Consider the following 12,774-nt stretch of genomic DNA (forward strand, 5'->3'; position numbering starts at 1 on the left):
ACACACACACAAATGCCTAGTTACTATTCCGTGCAGCCTTTCATGGCTAAATGAAAGGCTATAGGGTTTGTTGAGTACATTTAGAGAAAGTCACCTACAAAGTCAGAGGGTAAATATAAAGAGAGATGGGCTTTGGAACTGAAGAAACAATGAATTAGAAAGGCAACTTTGAGCGGCACCTGTTCTGAAGCCGGAGCACCAGGGTGGAGGAGTGGAGGGGACAAAAGCTGAGCATTATGCTGCTGTTACAAAGAGCAGGCAAGTCTGTTTGCTTTAGAGGTGTTGCCTTTGCTGCCCCAGCGACTGTGTGCTGCAGGGACGCCCGCGGCTTTTGTTTTCTGACACGAACAGGGGGTGTCTGGAGCAAGTGGTGAACACTGATGCGTGACTGAATTCCTATTGGACTGCTGGAAGTGGGACAGTCTGTGGAGGACACCTGCGTGCTCAGCTCTATGTCTTATCAGCCTTATGTTACGAAAAGAGCAGCATCAGCATGTGGGATGTGCCACTGATGATGGGTTCTGATATAATGATGAGCATGGCTAATGTCAGGATAATATTTTGTCTGAAGTTTACAAGACTTTTGTCCAGCGGGAAGAACTAAATCATAAATGACATGAAAATGAATCTCCTCCCAGTGAAGAGACTGTTCCATTTTATCACAAATTGGTTACAGTGTTAAAATAAATAATGACATGAACAGTCAGACAGGTTTGAAGCACTTATTTATGCGTCTACTGTCTACAGATGTTTGGTTTCTTACTGTGTCTTCTTCCTGGTGACAACTTTGCGTCAAATACTTGTGAACTCTATTAATTATTGATGACACAAATGAAACAGTTTGCCAATATGAAACATTTGTTTCTGTATAGAATGTGGATGCACCTGCTCAACTGGTCATTAACAGCTAATCACATGACAGCAACGACCTGATGAACTTCAAATAGAGCATCACAATGGGAAAGAAACGGTGAGTTAAGTCACTTTGAACATGGCATGGTTGTTGATTACTCAATGGTCTGAGGATTTCTGAAACTGCTGGGATTTTCACTCATAACCAACTCTAGTGTTTACAGAAAATGGTCAAAAATGTCCAGTGTGCATCAGTTCTTTGGGTAAAAAAGAACTGATTTGACCCACTTTTAATACGCATTCGTATTAGGTTCGACTGTTATGAAGTGTATGAGAGTGTGTGTGTGCACTTTTATATAGTATTAGGTAAATGAGAAATAGGTCTTAAATATTTGGTGTTTATACTGTTATATATTATTGTCATTTTTACTGTACATGTGATACTCTTTTTATAGAGAGAGAGAGTTCAGTTAAGTTCCAACCTTTATTGTCCCTCTGGGGAAGATTAGGTTTGCAGCAGTGGTTAAAAAGACACAAGACATAAGGACACAACACAGGACACAGAATATTGCAAGCAACCTGACAAAATTAAGCTACAAGAAGTGTTTGTTTAAAAACAGCTGATTGATTAAGTGCATTAATTGCACTTGGAACAAAAAAAGGAAGAAAGAGATTAAAATGGAACAAAAGATCGGAGGATTGGTGGAGTACAGTTGTGTTGTCCAGGGTGTATACATATATATATATATATATATATATATATATATATATACATATATATATATGTATACACTGTATACATATATATATATATATATATATATAGATAAACACTGTGATATATACTGTATGTCACATATTCTTTAGGTATTGGTTCACTCTTTGTTGTCGACATTGTCTCACCATAAAAAGTAATTCTGTGCAAAAATGGCCACCCAAATAGGATTAGTTCAAACTTCAAACGTAGGCAGTAGGTGTGTTTGTGTGCACACTTGTATTCAACACGTTCTCAACCCTTTGCTTTCGCATTGAGCCCGCGCTCCACTGTAAATCAGAGAAGCTGCTGCCGCTGAAAGCCTGACGTGGAGCACAGAGAAAGTGGATTTAACCTGTTCAAACAGAGATGGGTTGAGAAGTGTCATTCCCACGGCGAGGTGTGCCAGCAGGCTTTGAAAGTGTGATGAGTCAGGACAAGCTCCCCACTCTGTTGCCACAGAATTAAAACACTGAGAGTGTCCTGTTTGATTTTAAGAGCTTGTGTTGTTAAATAGTCTTGTCTGTCATCACTTACAGATTCTACTAAGAGGCCAGAACAAAGAAGTTTTCCCGTTAATACTCAGTGTCGGGATTTTCCTGAATTATTCATATGATTGTGTGTGGTCAGAATAGGTGTGAGAATGCTAGAATGGAAGGGCAAAATATGTTGTGAACATATAACACACACATAGGGCCCACGCTGTGTCCCGTCCCACGTTCATTTGCATGGACACCCAAGATGAATTTTACAGGGATGTTTCACTGAGTGTGTTGAGGCTCTGGCCCTCAGGGCCCCAACACGTGCAATATTTACTCTGATGGGACCACCAACAGCACAGCACCGTCACTCCTCCCACTTTTCAACACGCTACCTTGAATATGTGTAAGTCCCCAACTTTCACCCAGCCTTCTGGCAAGTAGCTCTCTGACAGCTCTTAATATGTCACCTTTCACCTGCACTCTGTCAAAAGAAAAGGCAATCCATCATTTCAGAGAATTTAGCACGGGATGAGTGAGTAGTTACATGATCTGCTGAAATATTTGCAGAGGGATTCTCAAATGTAGGAGTGCTTAAGCATATCTGAGGGAGTTTCCCCACATCTGCCCAGCATGAGCAGTAACAGACAGCACAACAAAAAAAATTAAAAAATCCACCCTGGAATCACAACCATACTCAAATCTTTTATTCAATTTAAGTCTAACGCAACTTTGTAGACACAGAAGAGCATTTAAGGCGATTTTGCAACCCTTTCAGTCTCAGCAACTGTTATTCGCTGTGGTCTTCCCCAAATATTACTTGATACCAGTTTTAGAATAGATTGGGACTCGGATATCGGACGGATTAAAATGTAAAATCCGATACATTCCAAAAACCCTATACTGTTTATTGCTTCTTTATGGGGGAAGAATATTTGCTACACAGTTGGAGAATTATGTCTTTGAAATAGCTTGAAATGGCACAAACAGCCTCCATAGTTTAAAAGGTCTAGAATGACTGCATCATACTGATATCCACGTCAGTAGATACTCACATTTGTGATATTGTATCGTAACAGACACAAAAAAGTGGCGGCGAGCCATCCCTAACTGGGATGTTAGATCATGTAACGACTACCAACCTCTTGACCTTGTCTCCTGATATACAGTCACACACACAACAATCACATGAATTACAGTATTTACATGCTTACACTTCTGTATATTAATGTCGTTGTGTTTCGGGGTCAGCGATGATGATGGTGACCATTTTTTGACAGTGGTCAGGTTAAGGCATAGAAAGCATCTGCTAAAGGTGAGGAAAAGTTCATGGTTCTTCCCGACAAACACTGTTTGGTAGACGTGTCTTAACACATCACAATGTCTTCATAATGGCGCAACACGTATTCTGACGTTTGGTCTTGAACTGGTTTTGAACTGTGCTCTGCTGTGAGGGAGACGTCTCGCTCTAGAACTGTGAGGTGTCAAAAAATAACATTTGTTTGAAAAGTAACTCAAGTAATGCAGTGGAGAGGTGTCAACATTCATACATTTACACATATTTCAGTTGAGCAGTGACTGAACGTGAGCCGCTCTTAATTCTGTACTTACACAGACTTCCTACCGTCAGTTTTGCTATTCATAGGCATGGATTATGTTGCAATTGTAATGACAAAAGATTACAAATATGCTGCTGTGTAAACTTTACGGGGCTGTTTGAGTCTTGTCTGAGTATTACAGTGTGTATGTGCAGTGTTTTGGCATTTGTAAGCCTTTTAACGCAGTGTTGTGTTTCTTCACCGGGACTTCCATTTGGATAATGTCACCCCGACATCAGTGCAACTGCCTTCTTTGTTTTCATGTGGTATGTTTTTTTTTAACAGACTAAATTTAAGTCTAAAAGCTCGAGTGAGCAAAGAATTCTCGTATAATCTTCACAGCCAAGCTAGACCCTCAGGCACCTGGTAATTCAGCATCTAATGGCAAGTGGAAGATGCCTGTGAACTGTTTTTAGTGATCTGAACCTACACTGCAGAGCTTTTGTGTGCTAATATTTCAGCATTACATGCAGCTTTCTTTTTGTTTTTTTGCATCATACTGTGCTACAGTATAAAGAGGCTATCTCTTTATACCTTGTCTTAAAGCAAAGTGCTGTTCCCAAATGAGAAGCAAATGTTTCTCGGGACAGATTTATGAGACACCATCATTCAAGGCCGTGCAGACTGTGCAGCTCAATAAACCATACAGTGACTAAGAGCTGGTAGGCAGTGAAAAAAGGTTTAATGGAACGACCATTTAAAATATAAGATTTCAGGTTTAGAGGACACATTAACAAGTGTCTGCTTCACATAGTATACTATGTACTGTACGTCTTCAAAGCAAACGAACATCTGAGCCTAAAGATTTCCTTCCTAAGGACAAATAATCTTGAAATCATTTAGTGTGAGAACGTGTTGGGTAAAACCTTCAAAAAATGACTAGCACAGGTCAGTTATTTGTAATTGTGAAAGACTGACACTGTTGCCATTTTTTCAGCTGTTATGTGAAAACAATGAGAAACTATAGCTTTACTTGGCATTAGATCCAGTATTCTCTTGTATGCGCTTTGGGGGGCAAATCCAATGGTTTGTATAATAAATCTGTGACATAATTAGACATTACTTTCCTATTAATTTAATGTTTATTTAAGGGACAGTGCATAATTAATGTATATGTAAACCTGCTGGAGTTCACAGAAGCTGCTAATTTGAATCAATTGTGGCAAGTGACAGACAATACATCACACAACATGGAAATGTGCACCAAATATCATACAGTGAGATATGTCAGTGCAGACCAAAGCAATCAATAGAGCCATGCTGCTGCTAAAGTGGCTAAAATGTCCACAAGTCGAATGAAAGTGATAAATTATATCATTGTTCTTAGCAAAATGTGACTCTTACCTCAATTTAGAGCAGATCAATCAATGCTATCGATTGGTTTAGGTGGCAGAGTGAAGCCTCCGATTACATCCCCATTAAAACTAGTTCAACTATATTGATTGAAATAAGGATAATGACAGATCTACTCACAAATCAATAATTACTACCTTCTCCTTTGTACTTTGTACGAGCAAATCTAACTCAAGCAATGACCAATATTTATCATACAGAAAATAAACTTTAAGCTATGAGCACGTGAAATAACAAATACAACTGGACAACAGCTGCTGCTGATGATGATGATGATACTACATGTACATGACACCACATAAAGAAGTTAAGTAGTTTAATGGATCGAAGTTTCTTATCTCTGCCAGCGTTCCACCATAAATTGGGTAAGGTGCACAAATGGCTAATTGCTCGTCTTTAATGCTCTCCTGCTGGAACCCTACTACAATATGCACCACTAAAAAGGCACTGGGCTATTAGCTGACAAATGGTTGCCACAATCACACTTATAGTATTAACCAGATTACAGTGTTAGCACACAAAGATGAGCCCAAACAATGGTCGTCTATATCAAGATTAGTCAACTTACAAAACCCCATAGGAAGATTAGGTGTCTAATTCCACTGACCCTAAGAAATAAATCTGGGTTTATTATCCAAAAAGCTCCAAACCTCTGACTGAAGCCAAGTTCTAACAGCTGCTCCAGCAGACAGATTGTTAAAGACCCTCGACTGACGATCATGATCCGGTCAAGCAATCCTTATTAGGCTGCATACGCTTAAAGAAATCAATTCCATTAGCGATTCACTGAAATAAAGCAGTTTATGGATATCGATTAAAGGAATAGAAACGGTAAATTCAAACCCACTGCACATAGTGTTCATATTTGTATGAACCTGTTTTTTCTATCATCCATTTGAGTGTTTCATCAATTGCATGAAATTGCTTTTTCACAATATTTTGTAGAAACAAATTAGAAATCCCCCTTTAACTGTTGCCCAAACATGCCTCAGAACTATTGCCACTATTTCAGTATGGAGTGTATTTTTATATGCAAACTGTGTATATTCTTATTTAAATGTATAACTTGAATTTTTCACGTTTCTAATGCATTTCCAATTTTTTTCTTTTTAAAAGACTGTTACATATCAGAATTCAATATTTTTAATAAGAAAAATGCTGAAAAATGGCATTTAAAACACTTCTTAAGTTTCAAAAAAGTGACCGTGGATACTTTTTTAAAAACTAACATTTTATACTGAGAAATTACAGTAACTATTTTACTGTCCTATAAAGCATTCTGGCCTCAACACTGTAAATATGCCGGATGCTGATTGAGTAAATTCTCCATATCATTGCCTCAATATTAATTTTTAATCAGATTTATGCAACGTTTAAGCAATAACCATTGAAAGTTGTTTAACATCTCTTAAAAAAAACGACTCATTTGCATGGACTGAAGAGAATCCATTATGAGCTACAAATAAATCAGTGAAATGAAAGTAATTGCCTTTGATATCCACTGAGGCATGAAGATTTCATTAAAGGTCACACATCAGCACTGGCGAGCTTCCAGGCTCATCAGTGCCAGAACAAAGCACAGTGAAACACACACGTCCCTCCTGTTATCTGTTAACAGTCACTACTGAGCAGTAATTATACGTGATAACAACAACAGGTCACATATAAAGATATGAAGGCAGGCGTTGGCGGGACACCGACACAGTCAGAACATGATCGGGGAGGGGGAGCATGAGGACGTGATGACAGATTGAAATCAACAGGCCAAAATGACAGTGGTCAGTGATGCCAGTAAAGTTGTTGTGAGTGTGTCCCGCCCCACGCCAACAGTGCTGGAGTCTATAAACCGGGCTGCATGCAGACTGGTGTTTGGGTGTCTGGACGCGGCACCCAGACAGACTCCAAAGCTTTACATGCAATATGGTGTACGTCAAATTCACAGCTCAACAGCAGGAACTTGAAACGCCACACGCAGGCGTCCAAGAAACACTGTGAGGACCAGAGTGTTTACTCAAGCAAAGCACTGGGGGCAGAGATATGAAGATTACTTCAAAATGTCATCCAGACCACCAAAATGTTCAGGCTTTTATCAAAACTGTGTGTTTGATGGAGGTTTTAGCTTCTTTTCTTTTCTTTTCTTTTTAATCAACATTGGTTCTCAGTTCACAGCCACATTTGTCTATTTTGAACATTTATTGGCAAGGGAAAAAACATATGGATATAATATACGTAAAAATTGTTTAGTATTGTGACAGGTGACGATGATGTTTACAGGGATTCTGATGTGACATATGTTTTCATGACTCGTCCGTTTATTTATTCTTTGTTTACTAAAGACTGTGATTTGGTAATCATGGCAAATGTATAAAGGTACCTAAGGTATGGATGAACGTTTGATTTCTTGTGATATAACTGTATGACTGAGATGAAATAATGATATAAAATGATATGAGTAATTAAGAAATGTATTTGCATTTTTTATTTATTTATTCATTTATTTACTTATTTATTTATTTATTTATACCCCCCTTTTTTTCTGAAAACTGAGATTTGAGAAAAATCACAAATGTCACTGTGGTCAAAAATGACATTACTTATAACTGATGAATATAATTACGTCATTGCATCTATGCAATTATGTTTTGTAGAAAAGGCTGTAGTATGAATTATTCCCTCAACTTAAACTAGAATTGGGGTTTGTGATTATCCACATTTTTCCGTCACAGCAAAGGCACTAAAATGTAGAATCAATAAAGGATTAAAGGACAGGCTTAATTAAACCACGACAAAAACAATCCAGCAAACAACAGCGATTAGCTCAGCTCACATAACATCAGTATCTTCCGTTTCATAGACTCAAACCTCGTCTTGATTGTTCACTCATTATATAAATATAAAACAATGTGTTTTGTCAAGATTGCATCAGGATGAGACAACTCAGATCTGAAAGTTTGGAAAGTTGCAGTTTAACCTTAAATTGGGGGGTCCTTCAGGGTTAATCTGTCTAATCTGGCAGGTCACAGCCATAATCTCAACAGTGGTGACATTAGCAACTGTGCTAGACAAAAAAGGACGACACCGTTACTGCAACTGTAGCATTTTTGATGTGGGATTTAGAAAAGCGGGATTAATTAACTGAAGAACAATAATAAGGAAGATCTCAAGATCAACAAATTTCAGGTAGAGGAAGGTATATACTGTATCTGTGAAGTGAATAGATTTATTTATTTTCTTAAAGAAATTAATTAGGTTTTCAGTCAAAGTGATTTTCAATGAATACAAAAACATTTAACAGTTACTGAGGCATCTCCTCCTGTCTGTGAACCAAATCATTAAAAAAGCAGCTTAAGGATTAACGAATCACTGATGCCATGAAAACCAGCTCAGTCACTGCTGGAAGCTGTGATTCTTTGTACCGTGTTGTCTCTGCTCCGTTACCACTGTAAGTCAGATTATGGAGGGGGAGTCGTTATTGATTGAAATGTGCCTCCTGCACAGCAGGTGTCCACTCTGTACACGTTGATGGTGCAAAGTCGAAAAAAAAACACCCGCAAGAAAACAGCAGAGCTGCTGTGTTATTATCATTATAATTATTATTAAGCTGCAGGACGTCACCATAACTGACCGAACCGACGTCTTCATGTTATTCTCTGTGGACCATGAACTGCGTCACAGCAGCGCTCCATCTGTCACATTTCAAACACAGCGAAAAAGAGTGCGTCTCAGTCTGAAGACAACATGTCCAACATGTCTCACTGTTTATAGACAATACTCTGGGAAATGAAAAATGTTCATTTACAGTATGCCTTGTTATTTGTCATCAGGACATTTCTTGTTATGCCGCTAGTCACTGCTCATTCTAGGGGCATCATGCACGTTCAGACGTAGCTGAGGAAGAAGAAGAATCTCAACGTATATGCTTCAAGGAGTAGAAAAGAAAGACACGACAGGAAGCAGCGGAAAATCTGTTACTTTTCAATCAGATGCTAACAGCAGTTTGTCGGTGCACTAGTTTCAATCTCAACTGTTAACACACAAGCACAAGATAAAGGTCATTTCCTGCTATTTGAACAAAGAGCGTACAGATAATTATTTACTTCCATACTCACCACTTCATTCATTTTATCATTCATGACTAATAACGTTTGCCTTTCTATATTGTTTTTGTATTTTTACACACACACGTGTGAGTCTTACCTGATCTTTAGCGCTGTCGTGAGGGTACTGGATCTGTGCTGCCATTAAAGCTGGAGACAGAGCAGGGCTTTGAGATAAACATCCTCTGCACTGCAGAAACGTGGTAACAGAGCAGTCCTCAGAGTTCCAGATGGTGTTATATGCTGCATGAATGAGAAGCAATGACACTTTACTCACACTAAAGGAACTAAGATGACAGAAAGTGATTCAAGTAAAAGGTTCATTTAATGTTGACTACAAATAAGACCAAAATCACTGTCTCCTCTGAAATGTGTCCAGTCTTTTAAATGGACAGAATTCTGGTTCACATCTGAGCTTTCTGAGCCTATTGTTTCAAGTTTAGACAATAGGAAAGGATGATACTAATGTCTGTGTATCGGTGACAACTACAACTACAAAAATACGTCAGATTAACGTCCGTCCTGTTCACACCTGACATTAACATGCATTCTGAATGTGTCTTCAGATCTGATCACACAAAAACACATTGGGAGGTTGTCTTGGACACATGTGGACACATTCTTTTGCATGAGTGAGATGACTGTCTCTGATCTGCTGGAGTTTCACAACACTTCTCAGTGTCCACGTATGGATGTGATTATGATTTGATTTGTCATGATTTGCACACTCATTGAAACAATGGACACACCTGTACAGTCATTATATTCATGTGTAGTGGAATGTGAGACAAAGACACAGGATGCATTCGGGGTTTATTGTAATACCAGGCGTGAACAGTCCTATTTAACCCTGTTCATATTAGAGCGATGAATCAATTAATAATCGATTACTAAACTAATTGACAACTATTTTGATAATCGATTAATCGGTTTGAAGATTTTTTCATGATTAAAACAAGATTTCCGATTGTTTAGGCTTCTTAAATGTGAATATTTTCTTCAGTTCTTTGCTCTAGAAAACAAAAAAAAATCATTAAAAGTCATCATTTTTGAGAACATCATAATTTCCAGGTTTGACGAACACCGATCAACATTTTTTAAGGTTTTCTGACATTTTATAAACCAAACGATTAATCGATTATGAAAATAATCGTTAGTTGCAGCTCTAGTTCATATTTCAGGACAGATGTTATTACAGACTCTGTGTCCAGACCCTGTCCAGCTGCCCCTGTGACCCATAAGGGAAAAGCTACAGAGAAGGATGAGGATGAGTGAATGGTTACCATGGCTGCCAACCCACCAGGTATCCTGTTGTCACAGTAGGGTTGAAGAACAGTCCTCAGGGCCTTCAGGGATGTGAGATTTTGGACGACCAGGAGTGAGCCTGAGCTCTCCGGCTTTGATGGACGACGTGGTGGACACTGGCAGCGGCCGCTCACTACTCCGGGACTACATCTGACTTTTCTCAGTGAAGCTAGATGTTCAAATTCACACGCAGCCCATCGTGGTGCGCCTGAACAATCAAATCATAGTGGAATGAATGTCAAATTGTCATTTGAGTCATAATATCATTGTTCTAACTGGAAAATAAATAGAGACTACCATGTGCTGCAGGAAGTAGTTCCATTTCACACATAGAGCAGTAGAGTCCACGAGAGCATGGCTTCTGCTCTTTCCCTCTCTGCAAAAAAAGAATAGATTCAGTTTATTTTCTTTACTGTCTCGTGGATTAGACTGACCTGAAATACACACTACAGCAGTAACAGCACCAGGATGTTTGCCTTTAATGTACAGGACAGTGAAGCTTAAACAGGAGGCAGAGAGAGGGGGAAGACACAGCAAAGGACTGGAAGTCAAATTGAACCCAGCTTATTCAATGGGCCCTGTGTCCTACATGGGACCAGCTCAACCAACTGACAAAAACATGTTTTTAAACACAACTTCTTTGAGTTCTCGTATTCCCTCTGGTCTCCCAGAAACGTTTTTATTACATTTGTACCTTCTGTACACAAAAACATTTTGAATGTCATGTTGTGGCATCATCATCCGCATTTTCTAATGTCTAGATTTTCTGTAACATATTTTGGTTCACAAAGGTGCGCTCAGTGTCTCAGTGAAACCACACCACTGTTCATGGTGCACATGCCCAGCCTGTGTTGGTGCCTCTGCTGAGCCGTGACACGTACCTTTCTTTTTGGTGACGTCTTTCTACATCTCCTGTGTTTCTGTGTGCAAGATCTCTGTACTTTTATGGCTTGATTGAAAAACAGAGACATTTAATGTTTAAAGTTTTATTCAAAGTTAGCAGAATACATGAGAGCTAAAACTACAGCACCATGACATTAAAAAGAAAGCTACTATTCCATTGTATTGTAAAGACATGACTACAACTTACTAACCTGCTGGGGCACAGGTCCCAACTAAACCAAACTAAACATATTTAAGTAGAAAACTGTATTTAAATGTAGCCTGAATTCAACACACTGAACCCTTCGTTGCTCTTGACGGCTATGCTGGCAGCGTGTATGAAATAAAAGCACTGCACATAGATGGAATGTATGAGTAAAAACAAGTATATACATACAGACCATTTACTTTAACGGTGCTATTTTAACATATTACTTTCCATAGGAAAAATACACATTAAAGTATGTGCAGTATATTGCTAAGTGTGGTGCTGACTTTGTCCAGAACGTACCTTGAGCTTTGGTTTGCTGACATCCTGGACCTTCCACTGACAAACTACATCCTGCTCCTCCAGTGTTCTGCAGATCACATGATTCTCCATGATTGGGAGTCACAGTGTCTGACTGAGCTGCTGCTGGAATAAACACGGGTGTTGGACACTTTTATAAGAGCTATCCTTTCATTTACACCCACAGTGGACTTTCCTGAAGCAGTCACTGTGGCGTGTACACAATGGTTAAAGGTATGTGACCATCATCCTTACCCTCTGTCACATGACACGTCTGGTAATCATTCTGTTGGTTTCTGTCTGATCTGCTGCGGTCTACTCCTCTGGCTCTGATTCTGGATGATCTGATCCTCACATTAAGGGTCAACTCATGATCTGCTCTGACCTTGTCTGTCCTCTGGCTGCTCCTGGGTTCAGTCTGCTGTAAGGTCACACTATCTACACTCGCCACTCCAAAGCCTCCACCTGTCAATTAAAATGACGTCGCATTTTTAGCAATAAAGTACAAACATGTTGTCCGGAGCCATAATACACAAGGATGCTGTACGAAAAGAGTTAAGAGCAACTGCCGTAAACCAATGAACCAGTTGGGCCGATTATTTGGGTCCATTTTTGTCAATGTTTTTTTAATAATAATGATCAGTAAAAGGCTGAAAATTACACCTATTGATGTAAGTGTATACATTTCTGTTTTCAAAATAATTTAAAAAAAAGTTAAGATTTTGATGATCTATTACTTTTTATATAAAATGTCAAAGTTCACAGCAATGGAGACACAAAATCCAATAGAAGAGATTGACAATAAGTGTTTTGTGTATCAACTTTGTGTATCCTTTGTTTTTTTAAACTGCTATATTTTATCGGGTGGAAGAAAAAACCTGGCACGTGTGTATCTGCTGTACAGATTTGTGAAGATTGCGTAGCATCAAAGACTGCATGTACAAGT

General features: G+C 38.8%; 1 protein-coding gene across 2 annotated transcripts in view; it reads right to left on the bottom strand.

Annotated features, from left to right (window-relative positions):
* Window positions 1-12,774, bottom strand: part of brip1 (BRCA1 interacting helicase 1) — a 76,271-nt gene that overhangs the window by 21,875 nt on the left and 41,622 nt on the right. The window contains exons 21-26 of one of the 2 annotated variants that reach the window (XM_044032959.1): window positions 12,084-12,293; window positions 11,832-11,954; window positions 11,320-11,387; window positions 10,736-10,814; window positions 10,434-10,646; window positions 9,234-9,376 (exon numbers count right to left, since the gene is read on the bottom strand). In XM_044032959.1, the coding sequence (XP_043888894.1) occupies window positions 9,234-9,376; window positions 10,434-10,646; window positions 10,736-10,814; window positions 11,320-11,387; window positions 11,832-11,954; window positions 12,084-12,293 (836 nt within the window). Of the gene's footprint in view, window positions 1-9,233; window positions 9,377-10,433; window positions 10,647-10,735; window positions 10,815-11,319; window positions 11,388-11,831; window positions 11,955-12,083; window positions 12,294-12,774 lie in introns of those variants that run through there. The other variant, XM_044032960.1, reaches the window with a different exon arrangement.

The sequence above is a fragment of the Solea senegalensis genome, linkage group LG8, assembly GCF_019176455.1.
Source record: "Solea senegalensis isolate Sse05_10M linkage group LG8, IFAPA_SoseM_1, whole genome shotgun sequence".
NCBI classification, from domain to species: domain Eukaryota; kingdom Metazoa; phylum Chordata; class Actinopteri; order Pleuronectiformes; family Soleidae; genus Solea; species Solea senegalensis.